The sequence below is a fragment of the Aricia agestis genome, chromosome 4, assembly GCF_905147365.1.
Source record: "Aricia agestis chromosome 4, ilAriAges1.1, whole genome shotgun sequence".
Taxonomy (NCBI): domain Eukaryota; kingdom Metazoa; phylum Arthropoda; class Insecta; order Lepidoptera; family Lycaenidae; genus Aricia; species Aricia agestis.
In genome coordinates, this window is record NC_056409.1 from 2542127 (window position 1) to 2567624 (window position 25498).

General features: G+C 39.1%; 1 protein-coding gene across 3 annotated transcripts in view; it reads right to left on the reverse strand.

Moving 5' to 3' along the window:
- LOC121726563 (E3 ubiquitin-protein ligase UBR1) overlaps positions 1–25498 on the reverse strand; it is a 46148-nt gene that overhangs the window by 18268 nt on the left and 2382 nt on the right. For 2 of the 3 annotated variants that reach the window (XM_042113969.1, XM_042113966.1), the window contains exons 3-13: positions 17345–17493; positions 9580–9744; positions 9081–9235; positions 8287–8429; positions 7099–7198; positions 6243–6385; positions 5315–5407; positions 4558–4802; positions 3702–3880; positions 953–1150; positions 12–198 (exon numbers count right to left, since the gene is read on the reverse strand). In XM_042113969.1, coding sequence (XP_041969903.1) covers positions 12–198; positions 953–1150; positions 3702–3880; positions 4558–4802; positions 5315–5407; positions 6243–6385; positions 7099–7198; positions 8287–8429; positions 9081–9235; positions 9580–9744; positions 17345–17493 — 1757 coding nt within the window. Of the gene's footprint in view, positions 1–11; positions 199–952; positions 1151–3701; positions 3881–4557; positions 4803–5314; positions 5408–6242; positions 6386–7098; positions 7199–8286; positions 8430–9080; positions 9236–9579; positions 9745–17344; positions 17494–19872; positions 20021–25498 lie in introns of those variants that run through there. The other variant, XM_042113967.1, reaches the window with a different exon arrangement.

Genomic DNA, 25498 nt, shown 5'->3' on the forward strand with positions numbered 1-25498 from the left:
AGCCATCTAACCTCTGAGCTCGCGCTCACGGCCAGCGGCGGGGTCGGGCAGGTGCCGCAGCGCCATGCGGTACGCGGACGCGCACAGCACGCGCTCGGCGGCGCACCACTCCAGCGCCAGCGTGATGCTGTGAGCCAGCTTGACGTGTAAGTTGAACGCCGACTCCCACTCCGGCTCGTACTCCATGTGTTGCCCAACCTGTGATGTACACAATAATAATATTACATTATGTATTTGCAACATAAAAACAAGACAAAAACAAAAGAAATAACGACCAAAAAATATATTATATACAAAATGACGGAAATGTGCAAAATGGCGGTCTTACCGCTTTAAGCGTCTCCCAGACAGACGCGGCCTGCGGTGGCGGTGGCGGTCAGTTGGATGACTTGAGAGTTCTAGGAACGACACAGACACACGCGGCCACGCGGCCAAGCCATCCAACTGACCGCCACCGCAGGCCGCGTCTGTCTGGGAGACGCTTTAAGCGGTTTCTTCCGGACAACCAATATTGTCGTACAAGTCTTTAGGGTTCAAAGTTCAAACACAAAATAAGCACTTTTAAAAATACAAAATGAAATCTCTGAAACGGTCAGTGTCATAGCTCATAAGGTCAGGGTTAGGTTTACACAGGGAACAATACAGAAACATACAGAGTTTGGTTGCGTTTGTGTGACACATTGGAAAAGTCACATAGCCGACAAAGACAGATAACTTTGGAACATGCAGATTGCAGATGTAAGAGAGGACACTAGAATATAAATTCGTCGATAATTAATATTCATTAATTACTAAATTGTATCATAGAGAAAATTGATTCCTAGGCAGTTTACAGACCAACGTCACTTGGTCGGATCATGTCAAGTGTTCTGTCGGCTGGGTTTAACGTAATGCGCCAAGGAATTAATTCCTTAATTATTATTTGTACATACATATATTATACGCTACGTACCTGTCTCACGACAGAGTCCATTCCCTGCATCATGAGCATTAGCTTAAGCAGCAGCGAGAGGCCGTGCAGGAAGCCCTTGCGCAGGTCGTCATCGAAGGTCGTGGGCACAGAGGCGAGGAGATACTTGACGTCGTATAGAACAAACTGGGCGCGCTTGAAACCCATGGATACATGGTTCCGGTCAAACTCTAGACGACCCTGTGAATAGTGATCGGATGTTAGCTTCTTCCTTAGCGGGCCCCTAAGGATCAATTGTATTGTGTAATATCACGTTTAAATTTTATTGAACAACTTATTTGACAAATAGATTGAAGGCGCACGATGTTAATCAAACTTAGATATTGCATAATAAATTTTAAGATTTTACAGATTTTAAGCAGATGAGGGAAGGCATCTTAGCTATCGATTGGGTGTCGGAACTTTCCTATCTTAATACGGAGGAGTCAGTTACTTACTTCTACAACATTTTTTATGACTTAATGGATCAATTTATTCCAAAAAAAATTGTCAAGTCGAGTACGAATTTTCCCCCCTGGTATTCTAGGTTCCTTATAAAACTAATTAGACAAAAATCGAAAATTCACAGTAGATGGAAAAAGTATAGCAATGCCTATGATTACGAATTATTCAGAGAATTACGCTCGAAAGAGAAAAAACTTCAAAAAGAATGTTATAATAACTTTATAAAATTTTCTGAGGACAAAATAAATTCATCACCAAAATACTTTTGGTCGTTTATTAAGTCTAAGTTAGGGTCTAACTCCGTACCCGCTTACATGAATCTGAATGGGGAAACTTCCACTGATCCAGATCATATCTGTGATATGTTTAACGACTATTTTAATTCGGTATTTGTATCTTCTAACGACACCACACAGTCAGGTATGAACGTTTTAAATGAGTCGTTCCCGGTTAATTTATCAACTATTGAATTCTCTCAACCTACTGTATCAAAATATTTTAAGCAAGTAAATGTAAATAAAGGAGTTGGGTATGACAAAGTACACCCCATACTTATCAACAAGCTGCATAGGGAACTTTCAATACCCCTTACTTTAATCTATCGTAATTCAATCTCGGAAGGGTGTTTTCCAGGTATCTGGAAAAAGGCTTTAGTGACTCCTATCCCAAAAGGTGGTGATAAACACGACATAAAACAATACAGACCTATATCGAAACTTTGTGTTTTTGGGAAAATTATGGAAAAGATAATTACTTCCACATTATGTACACAAATAAATCATGCTCTATCTGACGAACAGCATGGTTTTCGTAAGTCACGTGGGGTTGCTACTAATTTAGTGTCTTATACAGACTTCATACTTAACGCCATGGATGCAGGATACCAAGTAGACGCCGTGTACACCGATTTCTCGAAGGTATTTGATAAAATAAATCATTCAGTTCTCATCAAAAAACTTTTGGAGCTCGGTGTTCACGGCGATTTACTGAGATGGGTGGAGTCTTATGTATCCAATCGTAGTCAGGCAGTCGCGCTAAAGGGATTTCAATCTACGTTTCTAGTGAACAGGTCGGGCATTCCACAGGGGTCTATTCTGGGACCTCTTCTTTTCATCTTGTACGTAAATGATATTCGAAAATGTTTCAGGAATTCTCATCACCTTCTCTACGCAGATGACACAAAAATCTATAAAATTATCAAGACAAATAATGACTGTATTGAATTACAAAACGATCTGAATAGTCTCAACTCATATTGTGAAGCTAACCAATTATATTTAAATACTGACAAATGTCATGTTATAACTTTTACGCGGAGAGAAACCCAATCATTTTTAACTACAGGATTAGTGGTCGAGCCCTTGGTCGGGTGTCTTCAATACGTGATCTGGGAGTGACCCTGGATTCCAAGCTGAATTTTAATGAGCATATCGATGGGATTGTAGCTAAAGCTTACAAACAACTGGGAACAATTATTCGTATAGGTCAACCTTTTAAACGCGTAGAAACGTTTAAGCTGCTGTATAATGCTTATGTTCGAAGTGTTCTTGAGTTCGCGAGTATTGTTTGGAATCCGGATTATGCTTTTAACATCAAACGTATTGAAAGGGTCCAATTTAAATTTTTGAAAACACTAGATTTTAGGTCTGGCTCACGTTCTACTGACCATCTTGAGAGTGCAGCAAGACATAATATTCAACAATTAGACTTAAGGCGTAAATATTTAGATAGTGTGTTTCTTTTCAAAATTCTGCATAGTTCCATTAATTCCTCTAATCTCTTAAGCAAAATTTATTTAAAAGTTCCGCGACCGTCTTCACGTAGTATGGACACGTTTTATGTCCCGCCCTATCATACAAACTACGCGAGAAATACCTTCTTCAGGCGATCATGTTCCTGCTACAATAATGATCTGAATTCTGTCGATATTTTTTCAAAAAATTTAAGACAATACAAAAGAGAATTAAATGAGGTAATATTTGGTTCATAAAATACTTATTAATAAATTTATTTATGTATTATCATTGCATTTGTGTGTAGGTTATAGGATACTTTATAATATGTAAAGTAGTACTTTTATTATATAAAAAAGTTGTATTAGTTGTATTTTTTTTAATGTTAATATTTTGTATTGATGTTATGGTACTTTAGGTCTAGTTGTAGTTAAAACGTTTATAAATATTTGTTAAAGACTGTTTGTTACCTAAATAAATAAATAAGAAAATAAAAAAATAATAAAATTGCTCGCGAGGCTGCTCGCTTGGTCAGTACACGGCTAATCACATACCTGCTGGTTGCACCGGCGATTACACTCGCTGACGAAGGTATTTAGCACAATGTAGAGCGCGTCGTGGTGCGCTATGAGGTGGTGAGCCAGCGTCGGCGTCGTGAACAGCTGCACCGACAACGACGACACCGAGAACGAGTGGTCGTGGTCGTCGCGGATAAAGTCCTTGAGAATCGAACCTGCAAAGCGAGTGTCACGTTAACAAGCCTGAACTTTAACGAACAAGAAAAATATTTTTCACGACACAAAAAGAAAGATTTTGTGACATTTATCGCTCTTTTCGGCCCACTGTTATATTAAAATATATAACAAGAGTACTAAGATCGCAAACAGGCTGAAGTTCCACTTCCGCTAATCTGAGCTTAATTAATTTTTTTCAAAATGTAATTCCTTCTCTTTTCAAATAGCCGCGTACTGACTGAGCGAGCAGCCTCGCGAGGCGAATCTTCTGTCGGTCAAGACGTGCCTCGCACTAGGCAAACGCACGCACTGCCTCGCTCGAGCGTGTCGCGGCCCGAGCCGAGCGTTGTCGGTTTTTGTCGATGCTTAAAGGCGCTTCGGTATGTTTGCCGCGCTCACTCAAGACGGTAGTGTTTTGCCTCGCTTATTCCTTGCGTGTTAGTTGTGCATTTCAAGTTAAACTGAGCGTCAATGCTGGCTAAGCCTTACGTTGGCTCGGTCATGCCGCACAAGGCAGCCTCGGATTAGAAAACTTAAGAGACCGAGGCCGCCTCGCGCGGCATGCGTACTGCGAAATATGTCCGAGGCTGCCTCGCGAGGCCGCTCGCTTGGTCAGTACGCGGCTAATTTACAATTAAACTTTTGCGTGCAAGTAGTCGTAAGACAAAAAAATCACCGTAATTTTTAGTAAACAATATCGCCATGGTGCGCTTAGTGGAGTAGTCCATAAGAGTGGTCGCAATGAGGAGGTTGTGCCAGGCCGTGCGCGCCGCCTTCCACATCTGACAGTCGTTCTGCAGCACGCCGTTGGCCACACCCCCTCCGCCCCCCACCGCGCCCGCCCCGCCCCCGCTCTCGCCTAACGCCACGCTCGATACCGCGAGACGCAGGCTGGCTTCTTGGCACACGAAGTTTTGTAGCCTGAAATATCAATCGATGTTAAAATGGAGTTAGATATTCCTAAATTTAAAAAACACAAAATGATTAAATGTGTTTTAAATTAATGACGACGGCTTGACTTGACATAGCTTGACCAAATTACGTAGGTCCGCGGTCCGCCATCTATACTAATATTATAAATGAGAAAACACGTCTGTTTGCTTCTTTTTGTCACTTCTTGACCCTTAAGTGCTCGATCGATTTTGATGAAATTTAGTATGGAGATACTTTCGAGTCCCGGGAAACGACGAAAAGAAGGAAACATTTTACGAGGTAGAAGAAATTTCTGCGCTGGGCGCGGACATCTACTAGTAGTCCTTTAAATCGATGGTGAATCGAGAGAGAGTGAGAGAGAGAACGTCATTTGGTATCTGACCAAATCGGATCATGTCAATACAATGTTAATTGTGATCTGTCGGCTGGGTTTGACGTGACGTGACCAAACTACGTAAGTCCCCATCTGCCTAGGAATCAACTTCTCTGATAGTACATACCAGGCAAGCAGCTTCATGGCGAATATCTGGTGCGCGATGACGTGCGCGTGCATCACCAGCACCTTGAGCGCCGGCCCGTGACGCGACGTGAACCTGAAATACATCAACAGACTATGTTACACTTTAGCAGGTATAGTTTATAATTCTAATAGTGGTTGTTATAGTCTTATATATTATAACCTAAATTAAATGTTACTAAAAATAATGAAGGTTTCCTATACATTTTTCATGTAGAATCACATTTACTGACGCTATTAGAAACGGATAGATTCAGGGTTGTGTTTGGTTAACCACAGCATCAATTACAATTCTATATCAAAACTAGCGGGCCCGACTGACGTTGTCATGTAGTAAGGATAAAACATTTGAAATAATTCTATACGGTGTTAAAGAATTCTTAAATTCTAATTTCTCACGTAAATTAATTATTTTTTCTACTTTCCAACGACAGTAACAAACACAATAAAAAAAATTTGCGAAACCGCTTCAGCCGTTCCCGAGACAGGCCCTCACGAACACATTTATTCGACGATTCATTTTTATATCTAATATATAATATTCTCGTCTCACGGGGTGCGTGGTTGAACTCCTCTGAAACGGCTCGACCGATTTTCGTGAATCTTAGCAAGCATATCGGCTAGAGTTGAGAATCGGACAACATCTACTTTTTATATTGATAAGTGCATTTGTTGAATAAATAATAGTAAATTATTACAATTCGAGACTGACGGCGACCATTGTTTGAAGAAGAAGAAAGAAACACAAAAGGTTTGTGTGACGGGATAGCGATGGACATTGCCATGGTGCCATACTTATTTAGTCACTTCAATAAAATAATATGGGCGAAAATCTAAATACTTTATACGGCAAAACAACGTTTGCCGGGATAGCTAGTACAGCTAGTAAATAGATAAAAAGCCACAATCACCCCTCAATGTCGTTCTTCAGCGTGTCGCAGACTTGGAAGCTGTTACACTTGACGATGGCGCGGCCCTCGCGGTCGATGAGGCTCACGAGCTCCACCGAGTCGCGGTGCGTGCACTTCATCACGCGCGTCAGGCTAGTTATCACCTGGAAATATACAAGGTGTAACAAAACTAAGTAATAACGCTTTTGGGGTGTGTATGTGTTCCTTGTAGAGAGTTCACTGTGAAAGTAGCAGCGCTGAAATACCAATTTTTTTCTCACTTTTGTATGGGGAAACTCGTGCCCTCGCTTGCCCTGTGCCTTGTTTCTCGATGGAACATGCGTTCATAAAAGTTTTTTGCACGCTCACACGCTCACACGTACGCTTATTCGTACACTTAATTTGTAGCACAATAGCGAAGATGCAATATTTTTATTTTTGTGTGTTATTTTAAAGAACTCCATGTAGAATAAACCACAAGTATAATATTAAAAAAATTAAAACACTGGAATTTACTGCAAAAAATGCGGTTTAAAATTGACAATTTAAATTTTGGCGCCGAAACGGATCTATAGTATGTATGATGTCACTACTGTTTGACAATTATTGACAATGGTCGTACCTCTCAAAAAGTTGTCATGCCCTGCGTTCCATTAAGAGTAAAACGATCAAAATTTAATTCGTAATTTTAGTAAAAAAACAATATTTTATAAAATATTAACCTCGCAGTGGCTCTTATTTTATAATTTTTTAACGTTTTAATAGCAACATTTTCACAGATATTATTGTATATATTTGCATGTGTCGCAATTTACTGAGCTTTTTCAAGAAAATGTGAGTAATTATGAAAGAATAATGAACGTAATAAAAATCTTACCTGTTCAAAAGTGTGAGTTTCGTCGTTGTATAGTACAGTGCAGTAGCAGTCCGGCTGATCCAGCACTTCCAGTAAAATCTCTCTTTCAGAGTCTTTCAATCTATAATGAATAAAATGTTCAAATTAAAAAAGCATTATTACATTATAGATACAAATTAGAACAGCTTCACAATTAGTCAGAAACTTTTAGATCAGTCTTGATTAGAAACTACTACCCAAACAAATTTTCTAGCTACTTAGAGAAAAATATGTTATCTTTTCAGGTAGGTACATAATCGCTTATGTACTCGCTAAAAATTGCACGCTCGTTTGCCCATTTGTATGTACAGAATACAGATCGGCAAACGAGCGTGCAGTTTTCGGCGTTTATCCATCTACGTAGATTTTAAAAAACTTGGGCTTTTGTGTATGTAAAAAGGGGGCTTTTTAACGGGCTTTGGCCGGCCACTGCAGGACCGGTTCCTTTGTACGCGTACGTGCAGAGCGTGCAGCTCGAGTCGACCGCCAGTCTAGTCGGAATCGCTCCCCCCGTCACGCCTGTTATGTGCGCCCGATAACGCTTGACCGCTAATCGCTATTTGCTTTCGCTATAGACTATAAAGTATTTTCGTTTTCCTGCTCTTCTGTGCTGTGCGCTATAAACTATTATCGCTTTCGTGAACTGCTTCAGTGCCTACTGTTATTTGGAAAATATCCTGTGTATGTGTAATAAAGACTTTTTTAACGTGAGTTATCTTTTTCTCATAAACAGGGTGCAATTAAACCTAACCTAATCTAACCAGGGTGCAGTTAATGAACACTATGCGCCGGTGACGCGTAGTGCCCATTAACTGTGGTGTTTTTTAGGAAAGCTTTCGGAAGCTATTTCTTAACATTTTATCGAAAGCCATTTCTCAACATTTTAGTAGTGAGTGATTATAAAAGAAAAAATACGTGTATTTTTATTTATAACAAGGATCAATACATCGAAATTTGGCCGGAAGGTTTAATTGCACCCTGTATATCACATACATTCTGGACCTACTACCAAAACCTTTTCAAATTATGATCGAAGAAAGTCATGGGGGTTCAAGCTGTCTTGGGTCCCGCTAAAAAATTTGTAAGCAAAAAATTTGAGGAGCAGGAAATGTAACATGGGCATCTGAATACCACTGTTATGGCTACATTTATGCTAGATGCATAACATACACGAGATCGCTGGGCAGGCTGGGCGCATGCACGAGCGTGAGCAGCCGGAAGCTGTACGACAGCACGGCGTTCGCGACTATCTTCATCCGCTCCACCACTTCCGGGCTGATGTGCGACGCGGTCTGCTCCTCGCTCTCGGGCGCCTGAAAAATTCATGGTTCCTAAACATATACTCTGTTGTGGATAATGGTATTGATTGCGTAATTACCTCAATGTTGTTTATTTATGTGCTAGAATTCAGTAATATACGCTTGTTTCAAATAAAATAAAAATTATGTCTAATCAATTGCTGTCTCCTTTATACATACTTGCGATAACAATAGATTCATAGGCAGATGACGTAATTTTGATAGGTTATTCAGAATAATTTTAGTTGTAAGTTGTTTGTAATATAAAATATTTTTCGGCTAGGCTGGCACAAAACAAAATTCAACCAAAAAACGTCCTTCAGCAGTTTCTTTCTACGGAAGAATAGACAAAGTGACAGTTAGACAAATTTAATCTGCTATTTTGTCACTAAAACTGACAGATTTTATGTCAATTCTTTCCCGTGTCTAATGTTGTTATGCTAAGCTTGCTGAGTAATGGACTTATGCTAACATTGAATGTACTATCAGAGAAGTTGATTCATAGGCAGATGGCGGACCTAAGTAATTTGGTCACGTTACGTCAAGATCATCCGACCGATCACAATTCACAGCTAACATTGAATTGACATAAGCCGACCAAACGACGTAGGTCTGTCGACTGCCTAGGAATCAATTTCCTCGTTGATTGTTTGACTTTATACTAACAGCGTGCAGTTCGCAGAAGGGGTCGCGCTTCCACGCCTCCGTGTCACCGCAGTCGCAGCAGCCGCCGCCGCCAGACTGACCCATCTTGTACTTGTGGTGTCTGTGGGCCGACACCTTAAAACACTCCACGCACAGCACGCACGTGTTGTCCATACCTATGGATTTGTTTCATCCTCTAAATTGGATTGGACTGGTGTCGCACCCATAAAGTTTTTAACAATTTATTTTTAAATCATCAGTGCTAATTTGAAATAACATTTTTTAAGAATGTTACCCAGTGAATCTGCAGAGTGTTAGGGTAATGGGACATTAGCGTCGAGAAATCATTTTATTGACAGATGTGTTATACTCCTGTTTAACCTTTTCACAGCAATAGATCAATATTCCCCTTCTCCAAGTTTTTGTAGGTAATTGATGTGAATTTGGCCTAATTTTCCATTTTTTCCCCTTCGCAAGAGTATATATAATATACTCTTGCGAAGGCGTCCAGTATATTTACCGCACTCGCGACAGCTGTAGGCGGGCTCGCCCTGCCGGAAGACGCGTCCGCAGAGCGTGGAGCGGCGCGGCGGTGGCGGCGGCTGGTCGCCGGCCACGCCCCACACGAACTGCTCCAGCGGCGCTATCAGCAGCTTCGTCGCCAGCTCTTCATCAAACGACCAGTCTGGAATTACATAATATTATATCCAAGCTGCCTTGGTACAACAGCAAGATAGGAGGTGTAAGATACAAGATACAGGCAAGACAGAAGAGATATTTATGCGCGGACTACCTCGAGCGGGTCCTATTACTCTACTTGAACTTAAAGGCAGTAAACATTATTTCATTACTTTTTAAAGTTGTTTGGCGGGGGTTTTTTTAAATTTCTTAATTTTATTTTATTTCATACTTTTTAAACTTGTGTTGGTTATAGTGCAGAATAATTCCTATCAACAGACTCATATTATTCTCATGATTACTATCTATCAATGTCCTTTTCGATGAGGCCGTTAATATGAGCCCAAATATGAAACCTTCAATTTGGGTTCATACGAAGCTCGGTTCCTATAGAATCCAGGTGATGCTGCAGCAGCAGCATGTAAATATTTACAGTCTATCTACTTCTTACTGGTTGTCGCAATTAAAATGAAAACGACGCCCAAACACGAAACCTTTGCTCTAAGATGGCGAGGAGTTGGATATCCTATTGATTACCAGGTGATGCTGCAGCACCAGGTCAACTTTCCATTATTATGTGTATACGTACATTGTATATTTACAAATGTCACGAACTATAATGAAATATAAAACCCAGCAAACGACTACAAGTTGCTAACGGCCTTTCATGAACCAGATAAACCCTGATTGTCCTGCACTGAGCAGGCTGATGATGATGAATTATAGCTAAGAACACTCTCGATCAGGTCAGCTTTCAAACAAAAAAAACTAGATCAAAATCGGTCCACCCGTTTGGATGCTACGACGCTACGGACAGATACACACACAGACAAACAGACAGACAGACAGACAGACGTCAAACTTATAACACCCCTCTTTTTTGTCGGGGGTTAAAAATCTGTGATTTAATCAAAACCTCAAGACCAGGTATGAAACAACCCTTATTATACCTACCTTATTATTGAACGTCCTGAGATTTGTCCTGCTAGCACATTAAGAGGATACACCAGGGGCTAGAGAAGTGAAAAAAAAGTACGTGTAATATCTATAGCTGTCTCCCTTACCTCAAGCCTATACCGCAAAACGCGATGGAGACAAATGCAGAAAATCCAGAAAATCAACGATTCGTTGTCCCCTGATTCCTTCTCCAAAACTTAAGCGATTTAAGTACTTTTTTCATTAAAGATTAAAAAAAGGCTTGAGCTGTGTTCCTATGTTTTGCTTTTTTTGTATAATCTAGCCAAATCTGTTTTCTGAACGTTTGAACACAGCGGAAAATCTGGCCATTTTTCTAGGTTTTTGAACGTTCATATCTTATTTAATAATTAAATTATGAAAAAAAAGAAAACATAGGGACATTGTATTAGTGGCCGTAGATATTCAGGAAAAAAAATATAACTCTACTAGCATTATCCAGGGAGGAAACAGGGGACAACGTTTGTATGGAAAAAATGGCGGTGTGGAATCCTCTTAAGAGCTTGTATAGACAGGTCTAAAGATATTATAAGACCAGAAAATTATCTCTTTGTCAGTTTTAGAAAACCATATAAAAATGTATCTCCTCAGACGTCCTATCTCGTTGGATTAAAATTACACTACAGGATAGTGGAATTGACGTTTCCATATTTAAGTCTCACAGTACAAGACATGCAGCAATTTCTATGGCAAAGAAAATGGGCATTAATATAGACAAGCTGCCGGGTGGAGCGGCAATTCCTCTACCTTTGCTAGGTTCTATGATAGACCTATAATTATTAACAAAGACAACCTGGCTTTTTCAAATACACTGTGTTCTTTATAATTTTTTATATAAATAATAGAAATAAAATTATCTATTTGTTTATTGTTCATTGCTTATTATATTATGTATTACTTATAGTATTGTTTAATGGCTTTATTTTCATTATAATGTATTATACATTATTAAAATGGTAGACATGATTTCTGATATTTATTACTCTAAACATCTACTGTGTGTTCATATTCTAATTATACTAATCTCGAGGACGAAACACGAGTATAATTAACGATCAAACGAACTTACCTGTACGTGAAGTTCGATCGTAATTATATGAGTGTTTCGTCCGAAGAGATTAGTATATCCCACCCTCCCTAACAGGTGTACCCATAGATGAAATATGACAAATCTCTCTCAAGAAATGAAGTCGAATCAACGCGGTTAGCAGAGGAAAGCAAAATGGAGACACCGGAACAGGAAGAGCTATCCATAGAGTATATACCAGAGACCAACTGTAAGTTTTTTAATATATTTTTTTAGAGCTATAACCTCTAAACATAGTGTTGAAGCGGAGACACTAGCTATTACTACTGTGTGTTCATATTCTAATTATACTAATCTCTTCGGACGAAACACTCATATAATTACGAACGAACTTCACGTACAGGTAAGTTCGTTTGATCGTTAATATTAAATGTCAATATTTGTATGAAACGTTGTGATTAGCCTCGTGGCTTGGTTGGGGGTCACAAACAACTTGCACTAAATTATATTTTACTAGTTGTGACGTCTGGGGGATGGAGTTACCCGCGTCCGTAGGACTTACCACCTTCTCCTAGGCCCACCCTACACGTGTCCCCCGGGTGGTGCTAAACGGGTAACAACATGGGGGCTTGTGCGCGGAAATAGGTCGCGGAGTTACATTGTGGGGGCGGTCTCGCGCAGCCATTACATGACCGTTGTGGTATCGTCTCTGCAGTGTGACTCCGCACCGTGGTTCTGAGTACAAGCCCTCATGTCAAGAACAACGCCGAGTCTCAGGCGGCGGTCAAGTAACCTGATCAACCAGCACAACCAGCTGGGCTGTTAGTGTAGGTAGGAAATGACCAGCACAACCCGTTATCTCGTGGTCATGTTTCGCGAGACCGGGGGCCTTGGCTTAACCGCCCGGGTCGAGAGGTAGAAAGCCTCAATAAAAAATTACTCCAATCCTACGGTGAGTTACGCGCCAATAGGATGCATGGCTGGCGGAAGGTTCAGTCACTAGCGGACAACCTCGGTGGACCTGGCAAACACTGTTGAACTGCCTTCTAGGGGGAAAGGGCGTCACCCTCCTAGCGACCATATACTTCGACCCTACTCGTGGGAACAACATGATGAAAGAAACTAATGAACAAACAAAACCCCCAGAAAAAGCACTTGTGCAACAAATATTTCACCCAGCACTTTTCACTCGACCTCGGTCCTCCTCTCTTAGCAACATCTCATCAACCAGACCTGAAAATGAACACAACCCTCGCAGTGAAATTATTGACTGTGACAATGATGATCCACAAACTACTACAGCAAATATTGACAATTTACCACCACCATGGCAAAGAGTGCCAACTATAAGAGGCACAAAAAGGAAGAAAGTCTCGACACCATCCCCTGAAAAAATAGACCTGTCAAATAGCTTCAGTGGACTTCCAACAGATGAAAAAGAAGTCACGGAAGATATCAAGAAAATTCCAAAACCTCCACCCATAATCTTATATGGCATAGAAGATCTTAAGAAACTTACAGAAGTCCTAGAAAATGTCGTTAGCAAAACTGACTTTACTTATAAAATAGTAAACAAAAATCAATTACGGATTTCCTGCACTAACGTAGAAACATACAAGAAAGTTATAGATACTGTTAGAGAAAAGGGCCTTATAGGACACACATTTAACAGGAAAGATAAGCGACCATACAGGATAGTGATTAGAAACCTACATTACACAACACCTCTTAGCATTATCAAGGATGCACTAGAAAGCACAGGCAATACTGTTGTTGGTGAAATTATAAACGCCAAGTATGGCCCTGAAAAGAAACCGACCTCTACTTTCTTTGCCAACTTAGCTCAAGGACCGAATAACAAGCTAGTAAAAAACCTGAAATACATATATCACCAATCCATAATAATAGAAGATCCACGTAAACAAAAGGCAGTTGTTCAATGTCAAAGATGCCAGCAATACGGCCATACAAAAAATTACTGTATGAGACCGTATCGATGTGTGAAGTGTGCACAACCTCATAAAACTGCAGACTGCCCAAAAATTGATCGCAACTCTCCGGCTCAATGTGCTCTGTGCCTTGGTGATCATCCAGCAAATTATAAGGGTTGTGAGGTATATAAAGAAATACTATCCAGAAAATCCATCAAAACTGGCATCAACCGAAAAACAAATCTCACAAGACCTGCTAATCCGAATATTGAATCATTTGCTAACCCGAATATTGAGACATTTGAAAAAAATGTCTCTACAGACGACAATAACGCCAAAAACCGACGACAGTATAATGAAGTCTTGAGAGGAAACAAAACCGCAGAACGCGAAGGCGAACCCACAACAACACCTACAATTGAAAAAATGTTCCTGAAGCAAACTGAAAAAATGGACCTTATCCTTCAACAAATGAGTACTTTAATTAGCCTCATAACAACACTAGTCTCTAAAATAACAAAATGACCTCCCTCAAAATAGCAATCTGGAACCTGGACGGGTTGTCACCGAATAAAGACCAAGTTGAAGTCCTGCTGCACACACATGACATTGATATATTACTTGTTGCAGAGACCCATTTCACGTCCAACAGCAGTGTCAAAATAAAGAACTACCAAATATATGCCACCAACCATCCAGATGACATGGCACATGCAGGTGCAGCAGTGATTATAAAATCTAACATCAAACACAGCGAACATCTGCAGTTCAAAAAAGCACACATTCAAGCTGCTACTGTTGAAATAAAAGATCGAAATGAAACATTCAATGTCTCTGCTGTCTACTGCCCTCCCAAACATGCAATAACTGAAGAACAGTATGAGGAACTATTTAATCACCTTGGACCGCGATTCATAGTTGGGGGTGACTGGAACGCAAAAAATGTACACTGGGGCTCCCGACTAACAAATACTAGAGGAAGAGTCCTAAAGAAAAGCCTGGATAAGAACAAACTTACCACGATCTCAACAGCAGAGCCCACAAACTGGCCCAGTGACCCAAATAGATTACCAGATGTGATAGACTTTTTTATCATCAAGGGTATAAGTTCTGTAAATCACTGCATAGAGACATGCCTGGATGCTGACACAAATCACGTTCCAGTCCTACTAACCATCGGTACTACAGCGTTAAAAGTGACAAGAACACCGAAGCTATATAATAAGCGCACAGACTGGTCGTCTTTTCGGGAACTTATACATGACAAGCTGGACCTAAATATAGCTCTAAAAACAGAAGCCGACATTGATCAAGCTGCAAAAACCATCACCACAATGATACAAAAATACTGCTGGCACTGTACACCAGCAAGTAACGCGCTTCCACCGAAAAGAAAAGTATATTCTGAAAACATTAGACAGAAAATTAAGGAGAAACGTAGACTGCGACGCGTGTGGCATATAAGTAGACACCCTATAGATAAGGCAGCACTTAACAAAGCAGCTAGAGAATTAAAAATCCTAATTCAGGAAGCCAATGATACGGCGATAGAAACTTACCTAGAAGGACTGACTGCAACAAAGGATACTGACTATTCACTCTGGAAAGCCTGCAAAAATTTTGATAGACCCCTGCATCATAAGCCGCCACTGAGATTGCGAGACGGAGAATGGGCTAAATCGGCGAAAAGTAAAGCGGAACTATTTGCAAAACACTTAAGCCAAGTGTTCAAACCAAATGACCCGTCGTCTGCTGCTGACGAATCTGATATTGATTTAGTCCTTAATCAAGACTTCCAGATGGACCTTCCACCTAGCCCAGTAACACCCCGCGAAATCCAAAGAAACATCAAGTCTATGGATAATAAAAAAGCCCCTGGATTTGACCTAATTGACAAGAAGGTTTTAGAGGAACTACCACGCAAAGCTATAGTGTTTTTGACATTGATTTTTAACGCCATGCTGAGAGTAGGGTACTTCCCTGACCTGTGGAAAGTATCTCAAATAATTATGATCCTTAAGCCTGGAAAGCCTCCTCACGAAGTTACCTCCTACAGACCCATTAGCCTGCTGCCGATATTCTCGAAACTGTTTGAGAAATGCCTGCTTCAAAGACTGATCTCTGAAACAAATAAGAAGTCAATAATACCCGACCACCAATTTGGCTTTCGAAGTAAACATTCAACTATAGAACAAGTCCATAGAGTATGTAGGAGAATTAGAAAGTCTTTTGAACTCAAAGAATATTGCTCATCGGCATTTCTTGATATACAAGCAGCTTTTGACAAGGTGTGGCACAAAGGGCTGTTATTTAAAATAAAGTCCCTACTACCCCACACGTTCTATGGAATTCTCAGATCTTATATATCTAACAGAATTTTTCAAGTAAGAGAAGGCGACTCTACATCTCAGTTTTACAACATAGAAGCAAGTGTGCCTCAAGGATCGGTACTTGGACCCTTCCTCTACCTTATCTTTACATCTGACTTACCTGAAACATCCAATGTCACCACCGCCACCTTCGCTGATGATACTGCTCTTATAGCTTCCAACAAATGCCCAATTAAAGCTTCACAAGCGCTACAAGCAAGTCTGCTTAAGGTGCAAAAATGGCTAGAAAAATGGAGAATAGCTGCAAGTGTCAACAAATCGGTTCATGTCACATTCACCCTCCGTAAAGAAGATTGTCCACCTGTCTCTCTAAACGGCACACCGCTGCCACACAAAGACACTGTGAAGTATCTGGGAATGCACCTAGATAGAAGACTAACTTGGAAAAACCACGTAAAAGCCAAAAGGGACGAAATTAACTTCAAAATCAGGGGCCTGAATTGGCTGATAGGCCGAAACTCCAAACTGTCTATGGAAAATAAGATTCTTGTGTACAAAACAGTGATAAAGCCAATCTGGACATATGGCATACAACTCTGGGGTTCTGCCAGTGCTAGCAACCAATCCACCATACAAAGAGTCCAAAACAATATACTCAGACAGGCATCAAATGCACCATGGTTTCTCAGAACATCAGAGCTACATGATACTCTCAACATGCCAACAGTAAAAGAGGAGATTACTGCCTATGCTAGCAAATACAAATGTAGACTCCAGAACCATCAAAATGTTCTAGCTGGACAGCTAACAATCCCAGAAATAAATCGTCGTCTAAAAAAGAGACGAGACATATTTGACCAGGACAATCAGTGATATGACTGACTAAATAATAAAGGGATGTATTCCACTGGGACTACCACCCTACACTAAGAAGCCAACATCCCATCTGCTTATAGCCTGAAGGCTGATTGCAAGATTCACAAAAGAAAAAAAAAAAAAAAAAAGTTGTGACGTCTGATCTCTGTGGGGATATGATAGGCTGCCACAAAGGAAGACGTTCTGAGCGAAGCCCCACTGACGTCATTTCAGACGTTATATTATTATATAGTCTGAAATGACAATTAGATATATTTATCTTGCCGATCTCAGAAACTTCGATAGCACGATGCAGGATTGTGGCGCTAATTGTAGATACCACCACACTCTAAATATAGTCCAAAAAACAACTTCATAATATTAAATGTGAAATATTGTGCCTAGCCTCGTGGCTTGGTTAGGGGTCGTCAACTTGCACCAATCGATATATTTATTTTTCGACGTAATCTCTCTCGTCAGTATACATACCTAGACAGGTGCGGTTGGGCTGCGGCGAGTATATCCTGGGCACGGTGACGCGCCAGTGGTCCTGGAAGTGGGTGGAGGACAGCACGCCCTCCGCCATTTTCGTCCGCCACAACTCCACCACGGCGTCCGCGCGCGACGGCAGCGTGAACCTGGCGATAAGTTTTTAATAAAATGAAGGGGCAAACGAGCAAACATCATCTGATGGAAAGCAACTACTGTTGCCCATGGACACTCGCAATATTAGAAGAGCTGCAGGTGGTGCGTTGCCTTAATTATAGTTGTTGCGGTAGGTTCTATCGTAATCGCAACACTTAATAGGCCTGGAGATACTGACACAAAATTCTTGGTCATTTGTACCAGTATGGCGGTTTTACAGGGGTATAATTACATAAAGGCAAAAAGGAAAATGATGGTCATAGCGCTCGCACTGGCAGCCCAAACGGGTGGGCGTTAATCGAACGTGTCGGATAAATAACGAGTGTCAAACGATTTGTTCCACAAAAATGCTTGTATTTTCAGGTAGTCGAAAAAAAGTAAGTAAGCGAAAGCGTAATGCCATACTAGTCTTGTCGGGTGCGGCTTACAGCCCGCCATACAGACGCGAATACGTTAATTTTAATAAAAAAATTGAACCATTTGTACCAGGCTAATTCACGAAAATCACCTTGCCATACTTTTCCGACAGCGCCCAATGGCCGCCATACCACTGCAAAGGTGTAATTTTTTTTCTTTTCGCCAAACGATTTGTACCACCCTAAAACTTTTTTTAACAGTTCCCTGTATGATCATAAATAGGACCCTGATAATGCCATACCTGTGGGAGACAGCGAATATGAACAATATTATTGTTCATATTCGCTGTCTCAACGAAAAAACAAATGACCAAGAATTTTGTGTCAGTATCTCCAGGCCTATAAGCGGAGAGTGGAGCACCGAGGTGTTTTAGTGTTAAGTTTTATGCCTTGATTCGACGTTTGGATTTTGGTCTTCGAATGGCAGTATTAGACATCTTGAGCGCAGTAGTTGTAAGAACTAGCTATGGCTGCTAAGCTTAGAAGCTAAAGGAGACCCCATAGAACTCGTTGTCTCCTCTAAGTTTGTGAATTGTGCCTTTCATCAAAATCGGTACAATATCTGCAATAGTGAAAGCATCTCAATGCAATATAGCGCACACATTCTTCTTTATTTATCGGCTGATAACTAGTCGGCGTGTAGGTATTTATGGCGAATGTTTTCGAATAATAATTAAGTATGAAAATTCATTTCTTTCCTTACTCTATTTTTAAAAGCTTTTTATTATTTTTAAACTTGCTTTTTTATGTATGTAAGTATGTATGTTACGGTGGAATTTCGGAACTCAATTTTAAAGTAGATATATTTAACCGATTGAGCTGAAATTTTGCATATACGTTTAGTTTGGATAACAATGCATGATATGGTGAAATGAAATGAAATATATTTATTGCAAGAATGTAGTAAGTACATTACATAGGTCTTCAAATTATGGTATTTGACATCACTCTTAATTTACTCTCAAAAGGGGTCATTGAGAGTAAATTGAAAAGTAATAGAGTCAAGTCGTGTCCTGTCGTATCGTGACGTGACGTGTCATGTCGTGTCGTGACGTAACGTGTCGTGAGGTGACGTGACGTGAGGGGTCTTGTCGTGTCGTGTCATGTCATGTTATGACTTATGTCAAGTCAAATCAGCCGAGTTTTAGAAAATACCGGATTGAATCCGAACTTTTAATTAGTGAAATTTAACTTTTTAGTCATGCAGAAATAAACGGAATATAACAACTCGCTAAATATAGACGCGGTTTTTTCAGAGATCAAAATCAAGTACGATTTCTTAAGGACTTAAATTAATCAGATTTTTACAAATTCTTGAAACACAATCAATCTACTAAATCTAAAAGAAAAACTACAATCAAACAAACTAAGAAATCCAGCCAGAGGTAACTAAAAACAAACTTACTTACGTCAATCACGCGACAAGCTTTTCTTATCATGCAAATTGTATAATATCATATTGAGGTTATAACTCAATAGTTATTTTTTTTAAGGAGAAACTTATTTTTTTCTTTTTAGAGTATTTAAATTAAAGCTTTTTTTTCAAAAAGGTTTTTGTTTATAATTTTATTTTAAACCATCTTAAAATCAATCAGCTGATACAGACCTCAGTAAATAATAAAAATTGGGAGGTGTTAAGGGACACCCGGATGTAAACCTGTATACACACACCAAAAAAGAAAAAAAAAAACGTCACTACACCACACCAAAAAAACGTCGCTACACCACACTGTCCAATCCGAGAGAGAGACACACGCGACACACACTTTCGTGTGTGACGCGATACACGACGTTACAACTTTTCGTTAAGTCCCCTTTCGCAACGCGCGATAACGAACTTCGCTCCAAAAAATATCAACAACAACGATGATGATGATAATGATATAGATATTTAATTAATGAATAATGTTATGTTCTGTGATCATCCTATTTATCAAGTCGCAACATTAAACTTACATTTATTGGCACTAACGTGAGCTAAATCTTCTTAATTCTACTAGAATTTGCATAATATTCGAACTGTGTCCTTAACGAAACACATTGAACATTCTATTTCATATTTGAAATATTATAAATTGATTTTATATTTTCTTATACACGGTGAATTTTCGTATCGATAAAAAATATACTGACGAGTTTGGCATGACGCCACTCGTGCATGATCTAATAATAATAAAGGTGACTTATACAGGTTGATATTATTTCAAACTACGCTTGAAATAACATGTAAATAAAAATAACCAATATCTATATTTACTTAATATTATAAAGCTGAAGAGTTTGTTTGTTTGTTTGTTTGTTTGAACGCGCTAATCTCAGGAACTACTGGTCCGATTTGAAAAATTATTTCAGTGTTAGATAAGCCCATTTATCGAGGAAGGCTATAGGCTATATTTTATCACGCTAAGACTAATAGGAGCGAAGAAATAGAGGAAAATGTGGAAAAACGGGAGAAATTATTTGAAAGGTCTTATCTCACGAACTACTGGAGTATTTTTTCTGTTATTTGGCACAGATAAGAAGTAGACCACGTAAAGAATCATAGGCTATTTTTGTTGAACGGAACGGAACGTCTAGTCAGGTTATAAAGCTTATAAAGCTAATAATAACTTAATCAAGAGTGTGTCAGGCATTTAAAATGGTTCCGTAGATATTTTGTGGAAAAATGAGTCCATTAACCTGTCGCTGCTTATCTCTTTTACTCGCACACGAAAATGATGCGAAAATGCCTTTTGCGCGTGTGCGCGAAGAGACAAGTAACTATGGTCTATGCCCTATGGGACTTAAGCATCCATGTACTACAGTCTACACCCACTAAGAATCTAGTTATACCCGTAGTTATACCCGCTACCAAAGAAGGACTTAGGCCTTAGCTGGTGGTATGGCCTATGTATGACATACGTTCCACAATGTGTCTCCATCCCAAACAATGACTATAAAAAGTTAATTTTTAAACATCACACTATAACGAACATCAATTTATGCATTTCCCACCATTGATTTCGTAATATTGTTATTCGGCGTGACTCGTGCACTCGAGTCGGACACGTGTACCGAGCATCTTGTATAATAGTTGTATCATGTATGTACTATGAATTATGAGTAACTAAATGACCCTCGCAACTCCATTGCATCTAAATCCGTTAATCGCGCGGGAACCGTATTTTTTTTGCGGGATAAAAAGTATCCTTATCCTTTCCCGGGAATCAAAGTGTCTCCATACCAAATTTCAATAAAATCGGTTCAGTGCTTTAGACGTAAAGAGGTATTCCTTAAACTCATTCTGCTATAGCAATTTCTAAATGATGTCCTTGAACTACATTTGAAGCTATAGAATAAAATTGAATTTTTGGTACTACTACTTGTACTACTAATATTATGTACTAGCTGTTGCCCGCGACTTCGTCCGCGTGGACTGTTTATAAAGCGCGATGTCAACAAATATATATAAATATATATATATATATATATATATATATATATATATATATATATATATATATATATATATATATATATATATATATATATATATATATAAGAATTGCTCGTTTAAACATATAAGATGTGGTCCTACACTGTATTTTGTCGGCAGGTATACGATGTCGTGCTTGGTAACCTTTTTGACTTTCTCGTTGCGAATTCTTTTCGTCGACGTTTCTTTTAAAGAGCACGGCAGCCACAGAAAGGGATTATGTCCATGGAAGAATAGTCTAAGCAACAAATTAGAAGAGGAAATGTGACGTTTTCACATACTTCCTTTGCCAATTTGTTTATTTTCCGGGGGCATGGTCAGCCTGCAAATACGCCATTTTGCAGCTTTTGTCTTTCTATTCGCATTACACCCTTCCTAAGTCTGCTGTAGTCTTAAGAGGATACACCAGGGGCGAGAGAAATTGAAAATAGGTTTTTGAAAATGTATTGCTGTCTCTCCAATCTCAAGTCTCCCACCGCAGAGCGCGATAGAGAAAACACGACAAAAGTTCTAATAAAAGAACAGAAAATCTTCGATTCGTTGTCCGCTGATTCCTTCTCCAAAACTTAACCGATTTAAGTACTTTTTTCATCAAGAATTAAAGCAAGGCTTGAGCTGTGTTCCTATGTTTTGTTTTTTTTTTTGTATATTTTAGCCAGTTTTGTTTTCTGGGTGTTTGAACATAGAGGAAAATCTGGCCCTTTTTTTGGGTTTTTGGACGCTCTTATCTTTTTTAATAATAAAATTATGAAAAAAAAGAAAATACAGGGAAATGCAAATAGTGGCCATAGATATTCAGGAAAAAAAATCATAACTCTACCGGCATTATCCAGGGAGGAAACAGGGGACAACGTTTGTATGGAAAAACAGCGGTGTGGACTCCTCTTAAAGATTCAAGAGCATGTAGAGCAGCGTTCGTAATTCTAAAACAGAACCAACGTAGGATGCACTTTACTCCATATTTTAAGGTACATTCACAATAGCACAATCTCGTCTCTATTCCTATAGTAATAAAGTCCAGAAGCGGGTGTCAGCTGTGAGCTGTTCACATAAACACTTGCATACGCGGACATTACGTAAGTACTCTCATATTCAACAATACCTTAGCTCTCTAGTTAGTATGCTTATAATGATTTACTTCATCTTCAGATTACGCAATTAATAATAATATGCTGGTTTGTTAGCTAGCTCTTTACTAACATACTAACATCATAAATGCGAAAGTGTGTTCTTCTGTTTGTTACCCCTTCACGCGTAAACTTTACATTACATTTTTTTCGCTCGCGGCTTAGCTCGCGTTATGAAGTATTATGATATACAAAATTTTATCCCCTATTTAACTCCTTGGAGGTGGAATTGATCAAAATCCTTTCTTAGCGGATGCCTACGTCATAATATCTACCTGCATGCCAAATTTCAGCCCGATCTGTCCAGTGGTTTGGGCTGTGCGTTGATAGATCACCATGTCCTTTGAGTTTTATATATACAGGGTGTAACAAAAACAAGTGATAATACTTTAGGTGTGTACGTGTTTCTTCTAGAGAGTTCAGTGTAAAAGTAGTAGCGCTGAAAGACCAAAATTTTTTTTCACTTTTGTATGGCGAAACTCGTAACGCCGCGCTCGAGCTTGCCCATACAAAAGTGAAAAAAAAATTTCGTCTTTCGGAGCTGCTACGTGATAGTAGTGAACTCTCTACAAGGAACACGTACACACCCCAAAGTATTATCACTTATTTTTGTTACACACTGTATATAGATAGCGATACTATAAGTTCCTTAAAATGTATCATGTATGCCCAACATTCGTCTTTGTCCCAGAGAAGGTACGGTTTCGCGACAAACCCAAACAATTTTGGCGCTACTGAGTGGCGAGCAACATCTAGTTTAATTTAATCATATTTAGATCAACATTTAGATATATTTAGGTAAAACAGATCCATTATCCGTATTATGTCCTTTATAAAAAAAGCCTTTCTGTAAACCTTAAATAAACAGTATTATGGTCGAATTTCGCAGCATTTTATGTTTTATGTTCCTTACCTACTTATTTTAAATATAATTATAGGTCGGTCGTTGACATGTTTGGGCGACTAATGTAGATTGTTGACCGATTTTTATCTCACAATATTTCTTGTACTTTTTTGGTTGTATTCTGTTGAGACTTGAGACTAAGACAATAGAAATTCTTGCTCACACAGACTTATTTTAAAAAACAAGTACGAAGTTAGTAAAACTAACTTCGTACTCGTTTTTTTATTTTAATTTTTAAATTTTTTTCTAGCAAGATGGAATTGACATATCACATAGCCACTGTGTGTGCTAAAATCCCTAAATAAAATGAGACTAAAAAACAAGTACTTACACAAAGATGTCACATGTTATATTTTGCTGTGGTTTCTTAACACAACAGAGAAAATAGGATTCTAATAGCTTCGAAAAATGTATCATCTCAACTAATTAAAAACAGTAATATTACATTATTTGTCTTAAGAACACTGTCAACTAGACGAACCATGATCTACTATTCCAATTCGATTGTCACAAGAATACCAAAGTTAACTAAGACAATGTAACTCTTATCATGTTAATGAACAAAATTAAAATATAGTGACAAATTGCAATGTTTGTCTTTACTTTCTATTGTTGTAACATGATATGGCCCTATCATAGCGCTACATCATATTATACAATAACACAATCAATGATGAAACATGTTAATCAATCTTATATTAATAAGATTGATTAGCATGTTTTTGACTAATAACTGGGTGATAATTATGGTTCTCCATTAAAATGAAAAGTGAATCTTACTAGTTACTGTTTTTATAATATGTAACATGAAAGTTTTTTTTTGTTTATACGTGGGAGAGCCATGCTTCAGCACGAATGGGCCGGCTTGACCGGAGAAATACCACGTTCTCACAGAAAACCGGCGTGAAACAGCGCTTGCGCTGTGTTTCGCCGAGTGAGTGAGTTTACCGGAGGCCCAATCCCCTACCCTATTTCCTTCCCTACCCTCCCCTATTCCCTTCCCTTCCCTGCCCTATTACCCTATTCCCTCTTAAAAGGCCGGCAACGCACTTGCAGCTCTTCTGATGCTGCGAGTGTCCATGGGCAACGGAAGTTGATTTCCATCAGGTGACCCGTTTGCTCGTTTGCCCCCTTATTTCATAAAAAAAAATTGAATATTGTTTTATGTCCCAGATAAAGACTAACTAATAAAAAGCTACACTGTGTTGTCTGTATACTGCACATACTATCAGGGAAGTTGATTCATAGACTGATGACAGACCTATGTAATTTGGCCGCGTTATATCAAACCCAGCCAATCAAGATCATGACAATAACATTCAAATGACATGGCCTGACCAAATGACGTAGGTCAGCCATCTGTCTATGAATCAATTTCTTTGATGGTACATACAGATTACAGACCCCATATTTCATTTTTAGGGTTCCGTACCCAAAGGGTAAAAACGGGACCCTATCACTAAGACTTCGATGTCTGTCCGTCTGTCTGTCTGTGTGTCTCCAGGCTGTAACTCAAGAACCGCAATAGCTAGCCTTCTGAAATTTTCACAGATGATGTATATCTGTTGCCGCTATAACAACAAATACTAAAAACAAAATAAATTAAATATTTAAGGGGGGCTCCCATACAACAAACGTGATTATTTTGCCATTTTTTGCTCGATATCAGTAACGGCAATACATAGGCACTTGAAATTTTCACAAAATACTCAGTTTTATTTCTAGTTTAATCTAATATATAAAATTCTCGTGTCACAGTTTTCGTTGCCATACTCCTCCGAAACGGCTTGACCGATTCTCATGAAATTTTGTGAGCATATTGAGTGTGCTGAGAATCTGCCAACAACTATTTTTCATACCAAAAATTATTTATATGGCAAATTAACGTTTGCCGGGACAGCTAATAATTTATAATAATATTTAAATATTTTTGCGCCATTGTGGTACGGAACCCTTCGTGCGCGAGTCCAACTCGCACTTGACCGATTTTTATTGTCATTAAGTAGACTTTTTCAACATAAAGATAACCATTATTTAACTATTTACCAATAATATTATTTTTACCAGTAATAATAC